Genomic DNA, 16663 nt, shown 5'->3' with positions numbered 1-16663 from the left:
TTTGTGGACATTCCACAGAAAGAGACTGTTGTCTAGTGGTTGGACCAAGAGGAATTGGGTGCAGGATGCCTAGTCTCTATTAAAACTAACTTGCTTTGTGACCATAGAGAGGTCACTTAACTGCTTCATGCCTCAGTTTCCCCATCTGTAAAAGGCATACCGTGTTTGTTATCTCATGCAGCTATGGTGAGTGCTAATTACAATAATGTTTGTAAAGCTTGTCAGAAGCAAATTGCTGTATGCTGGAGGTGCAAAGTATTATACTAGTATTAAAATATTCTCCTTCCCGTTCTTTGCCTTATTGTGGGAAAATGCATACTGGGAGGAGGGAGCAGGCACATGTTTACATGCAAAGGGGTGAAGACATTGCCATTTCCTTTCTCACAGACTTCCATGAGCTTTACTCACAAAGCAGATTGACATGGCGTCAGCCTGCAGAAGGTCAGAAAAATTGGCTGTGGGGAATGTCTTAAGCACTGGCCTCATTGTACTGCAGTTGAGAAACCATTCGCCCCAAGAGACATTTATGAAAACAAAGACCTCAGCTCCTCACGTCTTTTCTACTTTCATTCATTTTGAAGATGGTCTTATCACAACTTGACATGTGTCTCATTGTGTTGATGTTCCAAACTCTAGTGACTAGGGCACTGCACTAGGAATCAGGAATCCTGTTCCTGGCTCTGCTGTGTGACCCTGTGCAAATCACTTTTTCTTCCCTGTGCCTTTTGCCATCGATAACATGGGGCTAAAGCTATTGATCTTCCATGGCTTTGAGATCTGCAGATGAATGCTAAGCAGCATTGTTTTGGTGCTGGTTTATGGTGTGTTGATGTAGGAGTCAGAATGTTCATAGGGCCATTGGATGGGAATGACTCAAGGAGGAGAAGAGTGCCAGTTACTAGTACTGCTAGCCAGGATAAGCCCTGGTGACGCTTGGCATAGGGCAACAATAGAACCTGAGGCACATAAGAACCCACCACTGTCAAGGGTGAACACTCAACCATCACAGTGGTCCCTTCTGGCCCCTATAGACTCATAGACTCATAGACTCTAGGACTGGAAGGGACCTCGAGAGGTCATCGAGTCCAGTCCCCTGCCCTCATGGCAGGACCAAATACTGTCTAGACCGTCTATTAGGGATGGCCTAGACAGTATTTGGTCCTGCCATGAGGGCAGGGGACTGGACTCGATGACCTCTCGAGGTCTCTTCCATTCCTAGAGTCTATGAGTCTATGGGGGCCAGAAGGGACCACTGTGATGGTTGAGTGTTCACCCTTGACAGTGGTGTGTTCTTATGTGCCTCAAGTTCTATTGTTGCCCTATGCCCAGTGTCACCAGGGCTTATCCTGGCTAGCAGTACTAGTAACTGGCACTCTTCTCCTCCTTGAGTCATTCCCATCCAATGGCCCTGTGTGAAATATGCTGGTGGTTCAATCCATTTCCTTGTGGGCAGGTATTCACTCCACAAAACTATAAACTAGTCTTTCCTTTGCAATGCAGCTTCCTCCATTCATAGATTATAAAACCAAAAGGGATCATTGTGATCATAGTCTAATCTCCTGCACAGCACTGGCCACAGAACCTCACCCAGGAATCTATGCCTCAGGTGCATCACTTCTGTTTGAACTACAACATATCTGTTAGAAAGACCTGGCACCTATCAGACATGACATCAGTGCCATCCCTCACTGAAGTCTCTGAGTATCATCACAGTTGGCACTAACCAGCACCCTTGTTTTGCAGTCTTGGCAGGAAGGCCAAGGATTACACAAACTGTGGAGACTGAGTCACCCTCTCTCCTCCCAATAGGGTGATCTCTGCATCTCAGGGATGAGGCACTTTACTGGAGGGCTCACTTGCATTGACACTGCCTATATTCTACCTGTTCTTTGTACAGTCAGCCTCCACTGCTGTTAGCCACCTCAGCACTTAGCCTTTGCCTTCTGTCTCATGGTGTAGCTGAAGCAGGTTGTTGTCCGATACAACCTCATGCTTTTTAGAACACAATGGAGCTGGGTGTAGTCTCTGTGTCAGTTTTACCATGTGGTTTCATTTTACATCTAGATTTCCTGTATTTGAACCCTCAAAAGGCACCATGACTTATCCCTCAGGTCAGGGCTTAAATGTTCATAGAGTATTTGCCGGAGTCATGGGACTCAGGGCTTCAGCACCACATGGGGCACTGGTGCTTGGGGCTTCAGCCCCACGGGAGGTGCTGGGATTTGGGGTTTCTGCCCCATCGGTTTGAAAATATTTACCGGAGCACCACTCTGGACAGTTCCAGCTGAATTTAAGCCCTGCCTCAGAATTACTGAAAGCCACTCTTATAGATTGTTGGATTATTTGGTTTGTTCTTGAGGGCAGTGTTCAGAGAGAGAAGAAATAAATGGTGGAATTCAGCTGTAAACCTTCAGAGCTGGGTTGAGCTGGGGAGCAAAGCACAGGGGTGATGGGAAAGCAGGGGAACTCCTGCAGTGCTGCAGGGCTAGGCTGAGCTAGGGAGTAGAGCACAGGGGAGACATGGACAGTGTCGTGACTCAGCAGCCTTTTGCTTACTCTCTCCAATCACTGTCAAATTCCCTCTCATTGCACAGAAGTAATCGCTAGAATGATAATAGTGGAAATATTTTTAAAATAATATAAGGTCTCTTTAATCAATTTCCTTCTATTATTATTTCCATCAATATTTTTTCTTTTACTCATTCTATTTTTTAAGCACCAGAGGCTGCTTTGGACCTCAGCTCATACTTATTACAGAGATTGTGAGCTCTTTCCTATATGTCTGCAAAGTCCATTCACACATATGGTGCTGAATTAATAATATCAGTCTGTTACTCTTGGTTATATAACCAGGGGGTAGGGGGTGGGGCGAGCGGGTCTGTATAAGCTAACCTGCTCTGGATGTGTCCACTGGGCTCTAATTAATGCGGATGTTATGCATGCTCTCGTTCCCCAGGGACTCAGTTGCAGTGGCATGTTGATCACCCAGGTGCCTGTCCAATGCCTGGCAGAAGTTGCTATGGGGAAAGCCCAAGGGCTCCCAATTCAGCAGAGATTCTTGTGAGCAAAAGCTGCCTGTCACAGTGCCAGGAGGTTGCTGCTGCAGCAGCGAATGGTTCTGCTGAACATGCCTTTTGTGTATGTGTGTAGGATGCAAACAATACATGAGTACCGCAATAGCTGAGCAGGTATCAGGTTATAGCCATGGAAGGACGTGTGGAGAAGGTGGTCTGCCTCCTTCACAACTGGAAAAGACCCCTCACGCAGTGCCTCTTACTCAGACCAGGCCTGTTTCCTAAAAGCTCCCCCTTCTGCCTGTGAAAATGCAGCTCAGGGACTACCTGATGAGAGTGTTCAAAAGTTCAGTGGAACTTGTCCACATTGCCCGCCATGAGGGGGAAGCAGTGTTCATCCATCACTGGAATCTGGATCTGGGATCGTAAACGTAGCTGATCTCCTTAAACAGCCGAGGGATGTTCAGTTTGGTTTTTCTGTTGAGTTGGCCTGAGGTCGATGGAGACTGTACAAGTGGTAGAGCTAGATGGACAGATTAGAGATTACTTTTGATCTCCTAAAAAGGAACGAAGAGTCCTGCTGCACATTATAGACTAACAGATGTGTTTTGGTCTCCTAACACTGTTTATTCATATTATTATGAACCCTTTCTGTGGCTGCAGATATTACGGTACAGACTTGTGAGTAGCTCTCATCCATTTTCCTTCCCTTGATGCTCCAAAGGGCTGTGGACACAGCACCTTCCATGTGGAACTTAAATTCAGCATCTATGGAATGCTGAAGTTACAGTAAGGCTAAGATCACAGAGAGGTGGTGTAATAACCTTAGTCCCAGATTTGGACCTTAGCGTCCAAAATATGGGGGTTAGCATGAAAACCTCCAAGCTTAGTTACCAGCTTGGACCTGGTACCTGCTGCCACCACCCAAAAAATTAGAGTGTTTTGGGGCACTCTGGTCCCTCTGAAAAACCTTCCCTGGGGACCCCAAGACCCAAATCCCTTGAGTCTCACAACCAAGGGAAATAATCCTTTTTCCCTTCCCCCCTCCAGGTGCTCCTGGAGAGATACACAGACACAAGCTCTGTGAAACTACACAGAGTGAATCTCCCTCTCTGTTCCCAATCCTGGAAACAAAAAGTACTTTCCTATTCCCCCAGAGGGAATGCAACATCAGGCTAGCAATCCAACACACAGATCTCCCCTGATTTCTTCCTCCCACCAATTCCCTGGTGAGTACAGACTCAATTTCCCTGAAGTAAAGAAAAACTCCAACAGGTCTTAAAAGAAAGCTTTATATAAAAAGAAAGAAAAATAAGTACAAATGTTCTCTCTGTATTAGATGATACAACACAGGGTCAATTGCTTAAAAGAATATTGAATAAACAGCCTTATTCAAAAAGAACACAAATCAAAGCACTCCAGCACTTATATTCATGCAAATACCAAAGAAAAGAAACCATAGAACTTACTATCTGATCTCTTTGTCCTTACACTTAGAAACAGAAAATAAGAAAGTAGAACTACTTCTCCAAAGCTCAGAGCAAGCAGGCAGCCAGAAACAAAGACCCTAGACACTCAATTCCCTCCACCCAAAGTTGAAAAAATCCGGTTTCCTGATTGGTCCTCTGGTCAGGTGCTTCAGGTGAAAGAGACATTAACCCTTAGCTATCTGTTTATGACAGGTGGCCTAGTGGATAGACCAGTAGACTGGGATTCAGGAGATTTGGGTACTATTCTTGGTTCTGCTGGATGATGATGGACAAATCACATAACCTCTCTGTGCCTCAGTTTTCTCATCTGTAAAACTGGAAAAAATGATTCTGTCCTCCTTTGTTAGGGTGAATCTACATGGAGGATTTAATCCAAATCTTTTTGAGGCACATCAAGTCATATCAACAGTGTACACACACAACACCTTTTCCATTTTCAATTTGCCTTGCGTGGACACACAGTAGCAATTTCCTGCAAACTCAGAGCATAACATTCTCCCGGGGTATCCAGTGGTCCTTTGCTTTGCTGTTGAGCAGTGTCCTTGGGACTGTTTTTGCTGTGAATTGTGGGAAGCCAGCTGGGGTCAAATATTTTTTTAAAAATCCCATGATTCTGCTGTCTCTGCCCCATACTTTCTTTCTGCGCTGGGCCACACCATTTTCAAGTTGCTGTTGGCCAGTATGGACCCAACAATGCTCCATAATGCTATGGTGATAAGCGTGAATACTCACAGTCATCTTGGGCTGTATTACTGCACTTGGAACCGATGACTTCTGCACTGGCATTTGATTGTTGCATCAACAAACAGATGATGCGGGAGCAGGAGAATATTCTACAGCAGTACTCCTCTGGCAGTACCATATTGCCTCTAAGTAAATCCATGGTATGCCCACATCTTGAATACTGCGTGCATATGTGGTCGCCCAATCTAAAAAAAAATATTGGAATTGGAAAAGGTTCAGAAAAGGGCAACAAAAATGATTAGGAGTATGGAACAGCTTCTGTATGTGGAGAGATTAATAAAACTGGGACTTATCAGCTTGGAAAAGAGATGAATAAGGAGGGATATGATAAAATCATAACTAGTGTGAATAAAGTAAATAAAGTTATTTACTCCTTCTCATAATACATGAACTAGGGGTCACCAAATGCAATTAATAGGCAGCAGGTTTAAAACAAACAAAAGGAAGTATTTCTTCACACAGCGCACAGTCAGTCTGTGGAACTCTTTGCCAGAGGATGTTGTGAAGGCCAAAACTAGAACAGAATTCAGAAAAGAACTTGATAAGTTCATCATGGAGGATAGATCCGTCAATGGCTATTAGCTAGGATGGGCAGGGATGGTGTGCCTAGCCTCTGTTTGCCAGAAGCTGGGAATGGACGACAGGGGATGGATCATTTGATGATTACTTGTTCTGTTCATTCCCTTTGGGGCACCTGGCATTGGCCACTGTCAGAAGGCAGGATACTGGGCTAGATGGACCTTTGGTCTGACCCAGCATGGCCACTCTTATGTTCGTATGAGCACAGTGGACTTTACTGCTGTGGAGGTTTATCTGGTTATTCTGAGACACTCAGCTTATCTCCTGATGCCCAGGCTAATGAAGCCATACACAGGCTGCTGCTTGAACAGAAGGAAGGAATATTTTAACTATCAACTGAGGCTATGTCTTCACTACCTGGCGGGTAGCAATCGATTGCTCGAGGATCGATATCCTCATCTAGATGCGATATATCTATCCCCGAATGCACTTATATCGATTCCGGAACTCCACCAACCCGAACGGAGTTGCGGGGTTGACATGGGGAGCTGCGGACATCGATCCCGCACCGTGAAGACGGTGAGTAATTCAATCTTAGATACTTCGACTTCAGCTACGTTATTCACATAGCTGAAGCTGCGTATCTGAGATCGATTTTCCCCCGTAGTGTAGACCAGCCCTGAGTAGTTGCAGAATGGTGGTTGAGAGTGCATTTGGCCATTGGAAAGCAAGTGGCGCTGTTTATGGAATTGGTTGGAAGCAGCAGGAAAAAACTTCCAGCCATTAAAGCAACATATTGTGTTTTGCATAATATTTTTGAGCGCAAGGGGAAAAGCCTTACCGGTGGGTGGGAGGCTGAGGTGCGGGGACTTGCTCAAAGTTTCAGTCATCCAGTAAGGTATTCCACAGAGAACACAAACACCCATGGGCATCCTAACAGGGCTGCCTAATGTTCATATTTTGAGTCACATGCCTGAACAGGTTAGCTCGTGGGGGTGTATTGGTATGCAGACATTGTGAAAGCTGGGGTATTGTGTGGGGGTGATTGAAGTTTAACATTCCCAATGTGCTTTTGTAAAAGCCTGTGTATTATTTCCACTTTATTTAAAGGATTTGCTGTGTTAAATGCAGTTAATACCCATAAAGGTTTTAGTATGAAAGAACAATAAAAAAAAGTTGTAATGAAACCAATGGAAAATAATATCTTTGTATTTGGAAACACATTTAACAAACCAATCTTCTTAAGCAGCCAACTGTGCACGGACCTTTAATTACTGCAACAGTGCAAACAAATCTCAAAGTGCAACAGCAAGAAACATTTCAAATTCAGCAATTTGTGGGGAAGGTGTGCATAAAGTTCAAAGTGAGTATACACCTTGCCTCTGGCTCTTGTCCACGTGAGTTCTGGGGTTGAGTGCCTTGGCTCAAAATTCTCAGGGACACTGTAGGACTCTAAAGAGCTGGCCTCCTATGTGAAGTGTTCTTAGTGCCCAGAGGTTGGACTGGAGAGGTAAATGGGAGCTGCTGGGAGCCCTGTTGTGGGGATGTGGAGGTTAGGAGTTGCTGCTGGTCCCAGTAGCCAGCATTGTCCAGAGGCTCAAGGACATGTCTGAATCCTAAATTACAGGACTGGAGGACCAGCTGGCCTAGCAGGAGGGTATTCTGGTTCAGGAAAGTGTCCATAAGTTGCCTCTGCATCTCTGTCTTTTTCCATACTCTCCTTTGCCATGGTAATGCTGTCCGTGGCCCCAGCCATGCTTTCCCTGGTCATTGTGTTGCTGTCCTGAGCCACTGCCATGAGCTCTTTGGAGCTCTTTCTCTCTCTGGTCCTCATGTCCAGCATCCACCTCTCAGCCGCTTTGTTTTCCTCTGTGACTCTGCCAAGAGCTCTGAAAACATCTGTCCCCAAGCCTTCCTTTTTCTTCTCTCAGGTTGGCCAGTCTGCAGCAGTACATAGAGGCTCTGTGCTTGAAGATCTTGCTGTTGCAGGTGCTGGGGCTGGGGAAGTAGGGAATAAAAGTTGCTTATTGTTTGTATCACAGACAAGTTGTTGTCTTTTTTTTTTTAAGTGTGTATATATGACTTTACCTCCTTGAGACTCTTTCTATTCTTGGGAGAACCTCCGAGCTGGCAAGTGGCCTGCATTTATGGTGGGTGCTGGGGGCATATGGATTTCAGTCCACTGTATCTGCTTTCATGCTGTTAAGGGTGAGGAGGGGTGTTTGTAGCTATATTGCAGGTTGTTTTTTGCCCTTTTTTTTTGTATGCTGGAGGTGCTACCATCACTTGCAGGCAAGCTGGATAGTAATTCCCTCTACGTCCCCTTTAGGCTGTCCTCTCTTGATGACATAATGCTGAGGCAGGAGACTAGGAGGCAGAGAATGGCCTTATTCAAAAAGACAAAGGCAGACCAGCAAGATATGCTGTGAAGTTGTTCACCAGGTTGTCCCCCTAAAAGTGCTGCAGGAGTGGAAGGGGCTCTCAAGCTATGCTGGGAGGCATGGGCGTGTGGCTGTTCCTTGTAACGTATGAAACGAAATCGAACAATTTCTCAGTTTTACGTTCTGCGATATCTCCCCTGCAGACATGGAAAAAGTGCAGAGAAAAACAGATAAGGTCCTGCAATGATTGTCAGCTACGATGCATGTCACGGTGCCATTGCACCTCAGCGAGAAGCAGTAGCGTCTCTGCCTTGACCAGGTGTGCATTGTGCACTGATACCTGATGCAAACTACGAAAACTAACCAAGTTTCTTTTCCTGTAAGAACTGTCTCAATACACTGTTGAGTTTTGCAGAAATGAATGCTTTTGTCATTTAAATCTACTATGTGGGGGGAGGCACAGACTGCACCATGCTGGCAGGTACCATTCTGAAGCACCTTAAGGTGGGGTGGGGTGGAGGCAGGGTCTCCTAGCTCACATCAGCCAACAATAATAATAATAATTAATAATTAATTGTAAAGATAGGTACTTACATGTTAAAGATCCTTCTAGGAAATCTCTTTGGTCCTGGCCTGGGTTTCTGGCTGTGACTTGGGCACAGCTGAGGCAGGGCGGGAATCAGGATGCGTTGTAGCTGAGCAGGACTGAGGCTGGCTTTCCAATTGGCCATTGTCAGGGTCTTGAGTCACAAAAGATCCAGGGCTTTAGGGGGCAGCTCCTCTCCGGCATCCTCCTGCTCCTCCCCTAATGGGTCAAGCCAGTCGTTCTCAGTGGTGGGGAGTGCAGGCAGTAGGCTGTGAATAATGTCTGAGGGGTTGTACTGTAATTGTGTAGAATCCTGTCCAGTTGATCAAAACACTGACAAGTCACATGCTCCCTACCAGATTGTCTCCTTTTATCCTTTGTTTCAATATACTTTATCCTGAACTGTTTTCCCTTTATCCAGCACTGATCTGCATTCCAGTCTTGACCCCTCGCAGACATCTGCTTTGCAACATCCACAATATGTCCCTATTCCTGTGGCTGGCCACAAGAGCTTTTTCCTGAACCAATGCTTCTCCCCAGATGGCAACAAGATCCAGGGTCCCAGCACAGCTCCAAGCAACTCTGTGAGATATGTTGTGGGGCTTCTGGAGTGCCATCATGGTTGTATACCCAGAATAGTGATATACTGGGATCCAGGAGCAAAATCTGGCCCTACACTACCAAAGGGTCATTCTGGAAACTTGACACCAGGATGGGACACAAGTAAATGGCCTAGGCTGGTAAAGGTTGAACTGCAAAGCACTGTGGGATAGCTGTTAGTAGCATGCAAAAGTGGTGCGCAGCAACTACTTGCACATGAACAATAGACCAAACTATTTCCATTCAAAGCAAACTTAGTCCACTTTGCAAGAAAACTCCAGAATTAGTGTGCAGTGATGGGTTGCATGGTACATACACAATTGTTTTCAAACTGGATTAACTTTAGTTGTTCTGGTTTAAAACCTTCATGTAGACAAGCTGTCATAAACAGATAGCTATGGGTTATGTCTCTTACACCTGGAAAGAGGTAACCTGAAGCACCTGACCAGAGGACCAATCAGGAAACCAGACTTTTTCAGGTCTGGGTGGAGGGAAGTTTGTGTCTGAGTTCTTTGTCTTGTGCCTATCTCCCTCTCGGCTATGGGAAGGATTTCTCTATTTCCTGCTTTCTAATCTTCTGTTTCCCAGTTGTAAGTACAAAAGATCAGATAGTGATTTATATGTTTTTTTGTATTTTACATGTGTGTAGTTGCTGGAGTGTTTTGAATTGTATTCTTTTTGAATAAGGCTGTTTATTCATATTTCTTTTAAGCAATTGACCCTGTATTTGTCACCTTAATACAGAGAGACCATTTTTATGTATTTTTCTTTCTTTTTACATAAAGCTTTCTTTTTAAGACCTGTTGGAGTTTTTATTTAGTGGGGAACTCCAGGGAATTGGTGGGAGGAAGAAGTCAGGGGGAAATCTGTGTGTGTTAGATTTACTAGCCTGACTTTGCATTCCTTCTGGGTGAGGGGGGAAGAGAGATTAGCTCTCGGTACTTCTGTTTTCCAAGGCTGGAAACGGGGAGGGTGGAATCCCTCTGTTTAGATTCATGGAGTTTGCTTCTGTTTATCTCTCCAGGAACCCAGGGAGGGAATACCTGGAAGGGAGAAGGGAAGGGAAATGGTTTATTCCCCTTTGTTGTGAGACTCAAGGAATTTGGGTCTTGGGGTCCCCAGGGAAGGTTTTTGGGGGGACCAGAGTGCCCCAAAACACTCTAATTTTTTGGGTGGTGGCAGCTTTACCAGGTCCAAGCTGGTAACTAAGCTTGGAGGTTTTCATGCTAAACCCCCATATTTTGGACGCTAAGGTCCAAATCTGGGACTAGGTTTATGACACAAGCCCTTAATCTTAAGTAACACACAAGAGCTAATTCAAGAAGTGCTAGTTGCTGAGCCACTAAGTAATAGTGACTGCAATATAATTAGGTTCAAGGGGCAAGGCAGGAACTTAAAAGTGACAGTAAACTTTAAAAAGGAAGATGTCAATAAAAAGACATTAGTCAAAAAGCCTTAGTGTTAAAAGAAAAGGAAGTAAAATCCTTGGAAGTGGCATGGGTGCTACTTAAACAATATTGGAGACTCGAAAGGCATTTGTGCCTGTGAGCAAAAGGGGAGTCACGAAGACAAGGAGTAAATCAATATGGCTAGGTTCGAGAGGCTATTTGAGTAAAATGCAAATCCTTCAAACATTTGAAATCTGACCCTGGTGAAACCAATAAACAGGAGCTGTAGACAGTGCGTAAGAAGGAAATTAGAAAGGCTGCAGTGGAATTCAAAGGACAAATAGCTAAAGGTATAAAAGCAAACAACAAGAGATTCTTTAAGTCTATCAGCAGCAGGAAACCCATGAAAGAATCAGTGGGTCTTCTGGATCACCAGGAATTCAAGAGAGAAATTAAGGCACTTAAGGACACTGCTGAGAAGTTAAATGATCAGTCTTCACTGCTTAAAATGTCAGGGAGATTCTTACCCTGGACCCATTCTTTTCTGCTAAGGAAGATGAGGTGTTATCAAGATTGTCAGAAAATGAGGTTCTGGAGCAAACTGGTAATTTAAATAGCAATTAATCACCAGGCCAGATGGTGCATCGAGAGTTCTGGAGGCACTTACAAAAATATACAATATCTCAGTCAAAACAGCCTCTGTTTCACAGGACTAGAGGGAAGCAGATGTTGTACCTATTTGTGACAAAGGCTTTAGGAGGGAGCTGGAGGAAAGAGAAGTAAGTTTTTCACCTGTACCTGATAAATTGGTTACAATAATAATTAACACCATCCTCCCTGAAAAACTCATGATATGCTAAGGTCTAACCAGCTTGGATTCTGTCAAGGTTAGTAGATGAAAGTAGGCTAAAAGCCTTCTTTCCATTGGGTATATGTGGGATTGGCACAAAATGCTAAGAATTATTTTAATTCACCTTGTTGATTTCTTTGTTTTGAGGGAGTATACCAGTGAAAGGCATTGGTCCTTTGAAGATCCACCACTGCAGTCATTTTAATAGTATTATTGTACCACCCCTAACCAAGATCAAGGTCCCAGGGTGCGAGGCACTGCACATACATATGGCAAGAGACAGGCCCTGCCCTGAAGAGTTTATAGGCTAAATAGAACAGATGGACAAAGGATGGGAGAGAGAAAGTATTGCTCTGTCCATTTTATAGATGCGGAAATGAGGCACACCATGAGATTAAATGACTTGCCCAAGGTCACACAGCAAGTCTGTGGCAAAACTGGGAACTGAACTTGGGTCTTGTGAGGCTTAGTATAGTGTCTTAACTACAGAATGATCTTTCCTTTCTGTTCTATTTCAAACAGGGTGAATCTTATAGGGGGACTTACTTAGCTGAGTGACATGTACCTAATAAAATACATTTTGAGGTTAGTCTCGGGGGATCAGCTAATTTTCTGGCATTCTACAATATACGATTTAAAAAAAATAGCTGGATATCAAACAATAGAGAAACCGTGGGACTTGGATAGTTTAGGGTGATGATGTGAGATGGAACTTTTTACTGGTTCAAAAAAGTTTATCAGGGAGAGGAAGATATTGTAATTTGGTGTCTGTTTCATGGTTGTCTTTCCATAATAGATAAGTGTTGTAATAGCTGGATTCTCCTGTTGCTCTATGTGATCGGAGAAGGGCTGGTAGCCCCAAGGGACAAATTAACTGTGTTGGTTTCCTCTGTTCTCCTTGTGGTGTGAATTATTGCACATCACAGAAATCACCCCCACTATTCATCCCCTTGCTGGCAGTCTGAACAGAGAGGCTAGGGACTGAATGAGCTGTGGAGCCTGAATTCCCCTCTGACTCTTGGTGCAGTCTCTCCTGGTCCCAGTCATGGTGGGAGAAGCTTGTACTGCTGCTGCATGTGTGTCAAGGTTCCTTCCCCACTCTGAACTTTAGGGTACAAATGTGGGGACCTGCATGGACACTTCTAAGCTTAATTATTAGCTTAGATCTAGTAACTTTGCCAACATCCAGAAATTTCAGGGTCTAGAGCACTTCTTGTCCCCCCAAAAACCTTCCCCTCCCTGGGCAGCCTTGAGAGGCTTCACCAATTCCCTGGTGAACACAGATCCAAACCCCTTGGATCTGAAAACAAGGAGAAATTAACCGTCTCCCCTCCTTTCCGCCACCAATCCCTGATGAGTCCAGATCCAATCCCCTTGGATCTTAAAACAAGGAAAAATCAATCAGGTTCTTAAAAAGAAAGCTTTTAATTAAAGAGGAAAGGTAAAAATCATCTCTGTAAAATCAGGATGGAAAATACTTTACAGGGTAATCAAATTTGTATAGCCCAGAGGAACTCTCTCTAGCCTTAGGTTCAAAGTTATAGCAAACAGAGGTAAAATCCTCTCAGCAAAAAAGGACATTTACAAGTTGAGAAAACAAAAATAAAACTAATCCGCCTTGCCTGGCTGTTACTTACAATTTTGAAATATGAGAGACTGGTTTAGAAAGATTTGGAGAGCCTGGATGGACGTGTGGTCCCTCTTAGTCCCAAGAGTGAACAACCCCCAAAACAAAGAGCACAAACAAAGACTTCCCTCCACCAAGATTTGAAAGTATCTTGTCCCTTTATTGGTCCTCTGGTCAGGTGTCAGCCAGGTTTACTGAGCTTCTTAACTCTTTACAGGTAAAAGAGGCATTAACCCTTAACTATCTGTTTATGACAATGTGTTTATACCTGGTCTGTGGATAGAGGGTTTCAGAGTCCAGGGCTGACCAATCAGGTACCTTTCAACAGCACTAAACTCAGCTACACAAAAGTGTGTGTGCACACATGTATGTGTAAAAACCCAGCAGAGAAGCTATTTTGAAAACATTTCAAAGCTAGACTCTGATGTGTTGTGCATGAATGAAAAATTCAATATTCTTCAGCATTTTTACTTAGCATCATAGATGTGCCTGGCACTGTACAGAAAGAATAAAGACCACAACTCTGATTCTGCTTTATACCTTGTATAGCTACTGACACCCCTGCAACTGGGTGTAAGGTGCCATCCCAGGGCAAATGGAGGAGTCTGATTTAGTAGCACTTTGCAGAGGTGTCAGTGACTGCCCAAGGTGCAAACCAGAGGGGAATCCAGCCCACAGTGGTTAGTTAGTTAGTTCTGCCCTCCCACTGATTTTTACTCTGGTGTGACTCCATTCAGTGGAGTCATTCCTGATTTACACAGATGTAAGTGAGAGGAGAATCAAGCTCACAAGCCTTGTTCCAAAGAATTTACAACCTGGATAAGTTACCTGCAAATTGTATTCTGTAGTAAGGGAGGGTCTAAACCTTGCCCTCTCATTCATGAATTCTGAAGACTCCACTGCTTGACTGGATATAACACAGCCTTTGCGTGTATGCTTTTGGGAATCAATCACAAGCAGACTGGGACTCGGCACACACGTGGCTATTCAGAGAGTGTCCCTGTTCCAGAGTTTGGGTGCTGTCAAGGTCACTCAGGTACTCTCCATTCCAGCACCCTAGGAGACACGGGCCAGCCCTGCAAGCAATGCCTTTCCCTTGCACCTCCTGCTCAAGACTACTTTAGAGAAGTGGTTGCTATGCAGCCTTGTTTGTTCACAGTACGTAACACTGTTTGCCTGCCGTGTGTGTAACCTGTAAGTCAGAGGCTATTATCTTCACACAGAAGAAGGCTGGGCTACAGAGATGCCATCCATACCCACAACTTTCAAAATCTTAGGGTCTGGAGCTGAGTGGGAGCTGAGATTCACTGTGGGAGGCAGCTGAGTTTTGGAGCTCCCTGAGGAAACACAAATTTAACAACATGGAAACTAGGCATCCAAAGTGAAAAGGCAAACCTGTTTGTGAAGGTTAGTGAACTGCCCTGACTCGTGCTTTGCTGCTTTTCTGAGGTGACACTCATGTGGGGGATGGATGGACCATGCTGATGATCTGTTGCATTGGGACCTGGGTGGGTGAGGGAGCTTGCTTGGTGTGAGTGTTCTTTTCCCATGAAGTGGCAAGTGCTCAGAAGTGAAAGAGAATTTGGGGGGAAGTTTGGTTGATGATTTTTCCCAATAGCTTATTAATTTAACAGGAAAAATGAGTGTCACAAAAAGTTCTGGTGGGCGAATCCCTTTGGTTTAGCTGAGAGTGAGTGAATCTAGGTCACTTTTTAGAAGAGGGAGTCCTTAGATGAGCGGAAGATGATCAGAGCTTGAATCGCTTTGCAGCAGAAGAGTGAGGGGAGGACAAGGAAGGGGCAGGAACTACTGTCTGATAAGTCAGGATATTTCATGCAACCTGCTGAGTGAGAACAGGCTCTTTGCAGCTTGGCATAGCTATGGTTCCTGGCAGGAGGAGTCTAGCACTATCCAGAGAGTGGTAGGGAACTGCCATCTTCCATTCACGCACTGCAGAGTCAGGTTTCTTGACTAAGATTTTTTTCGTTGGTGCTAGGTCATTATTGTGTGCAGGCAAATAGGAGAACTTGTGTCTCAGCTTTTGACCCAACTTGATTTGTGTCTCAGTGGGGCCATGAAGCACCAGCTGCATTTCAGGCATTTAATAGAAGCACACTGCTGTTTTCCCAATAGAACTGAACCAGGCTCAAGCCAAATCCTCCCCTAGACCAGACCCTGGCTGAACTTCAGAGCTATTTGGCTCAAGATCAGGGCTCAGTGTATTTCTGGCACATCTCTGTAAGACAGTATTAAAATCCTACCTGGCCAATAGTATAACTTGCTAGGTTTCAGTAAAAGTAACTTTTATACCCCAACAAAAAGCTGGAGGGGAGTGGGGCAGGGAAGAGGAAGCATTTTGTCTTTCCTCTGAATAAATGGATGATAGAAAATCTAGGTAAGCTTGCAGCCTCTCTGGTATATAGGTGCCCACTCCAAGGCACAAGCTCTGTGTAGGAACTAGCCCAGCTCATGTTCAGCCTTTGTTTACAAATGAGTGTATTATCAAGGAAATAAGGATCTGTGGAAACCAGAACTGGGAAACCTTCAGCAAGTAGAAGAAGGGAAGAGACTTGCTCAGACCCAGCTTTGTTTCCATTTGAAATCCAGAGATGATAGCTTGTCAGAGATAGCAAATGAAGAGCCACTCAACCTCTCTAAGGGAGAAGAGGCAAGACTCCCTCTGCTCATTATTAGAGATGTTTGCCAGTTACTCCCTCTCCCTCCCTCCCTCTCCAGAGAGAAATCTTTGCTTCGTGTTTCTTTCTTTTCCTTCTTTGATAGAGTGTATGCCCCTTTCCTGCAAACTGCAGCTCTGGGCTAGGCAGTGTTGCTGGGATGATGACAATATTACTCATATTTATCCAGAATCTTTCATCCAAGGATCTCAAAGCATTTTGCAAAGGTGGGTGAATACTGTTTCCATTATACAGATGGGGAAACAAGTCACAGGGATGAAGTGGTTTACCCAAATTCTATGGTCCACGTTATACAGGAGATCAGACTAGATGTCATAATGGTCCCCTCTGGCCTTAAGATCTATGAATCTAGAAGGCCACAGTGTATCCCGTAGCAGAGTGGGCATTAGAATCTACTTCTGCTGTCTCCCAGCCCTGTGCTCTTAGCTTTATTGCTTCCTTTGCCTTATCATTTATTAGTTTTGATGCGATGCAGTTTCAAATGACAGTTATTTGAATGTTTTTTTTCCTGCAAAGTCTGTAAGTTGAATTGTTGAAAAGTTCAGTGTTTTAATCATGAGCCTGATCCCTAACTTCTGCCACTGGGCCTTTCCCCTGCAATAGCTCCTGTTGTAAGCTGAGACTGAGTTCAAGAATGACCCTAGGAATGCACAGAGCACACAGGGTGCAAGTGTCTGTGTTTTTGGGACTCTAACTTTCCAGGATCCCCATTCTCAGAGTGTGGGACAGAAAAGGCCTACCCCAGCTGTCAAACCTTCCCCATTCCTC

The 16663-nt window shown here is 44.5% G+C and overlaps 1 protein-coding gene across 7 annotated transcripts in view; it reads left to right on the top strand.

Moving 5' to 3' along the window:
* The window catches only part of TOGARAM2 (TOG array regulator of axonemal microtubules 2), a 98533-nt gene that overhangs the window by 23148 nt on the left and 58722 nt on the right, over positions 1–16663 (top strand). For 3 of the 7 annotated variants that reach the window (XM_050948445.1, XM_050948450.1, XM_050948444.1), the window contains exon 1: positions 11256–11326. The exons of 2 other annotated variants lie outside the window; for them this stretch is intronic. In XM_050948445.1, the coding sequence (XP_050804402.1) occupies positions 11279–11326 (48 nt within the window). In that variant the 5' untranslated portion in view covers positions 11256–11278. Of the gene's footprint in view, positions 1–11255; positions 11327–14437; positions 14607–15980; positions 16102–16663 lie in introns of those variants that run through there. 2 more of the 7 variants (XM_050948446.1, XM_050948447.1) reach the window with 2 other exon arrangements.

Source organism: Gopherus flavomarginatus, chromosome 4, assembly GCF_025201925.1.
Source record: "Gopherus flavomarginatus isolate rGopFla2 chromosome 4, rGopFla2.mat.asm, whole genome shotgun sequence".
Taxonomy (NCBI): domain Eukaryota; kingdom Metazoa; phylum Chordata; order Testudines; family Testudinidae; genus Gopherus; species Gopherus flavomarginatus.
Note: the sequence above shows the minus strand (reverse complement) of the source record. Positions and strands in the feature narration are given on the sequence as shown.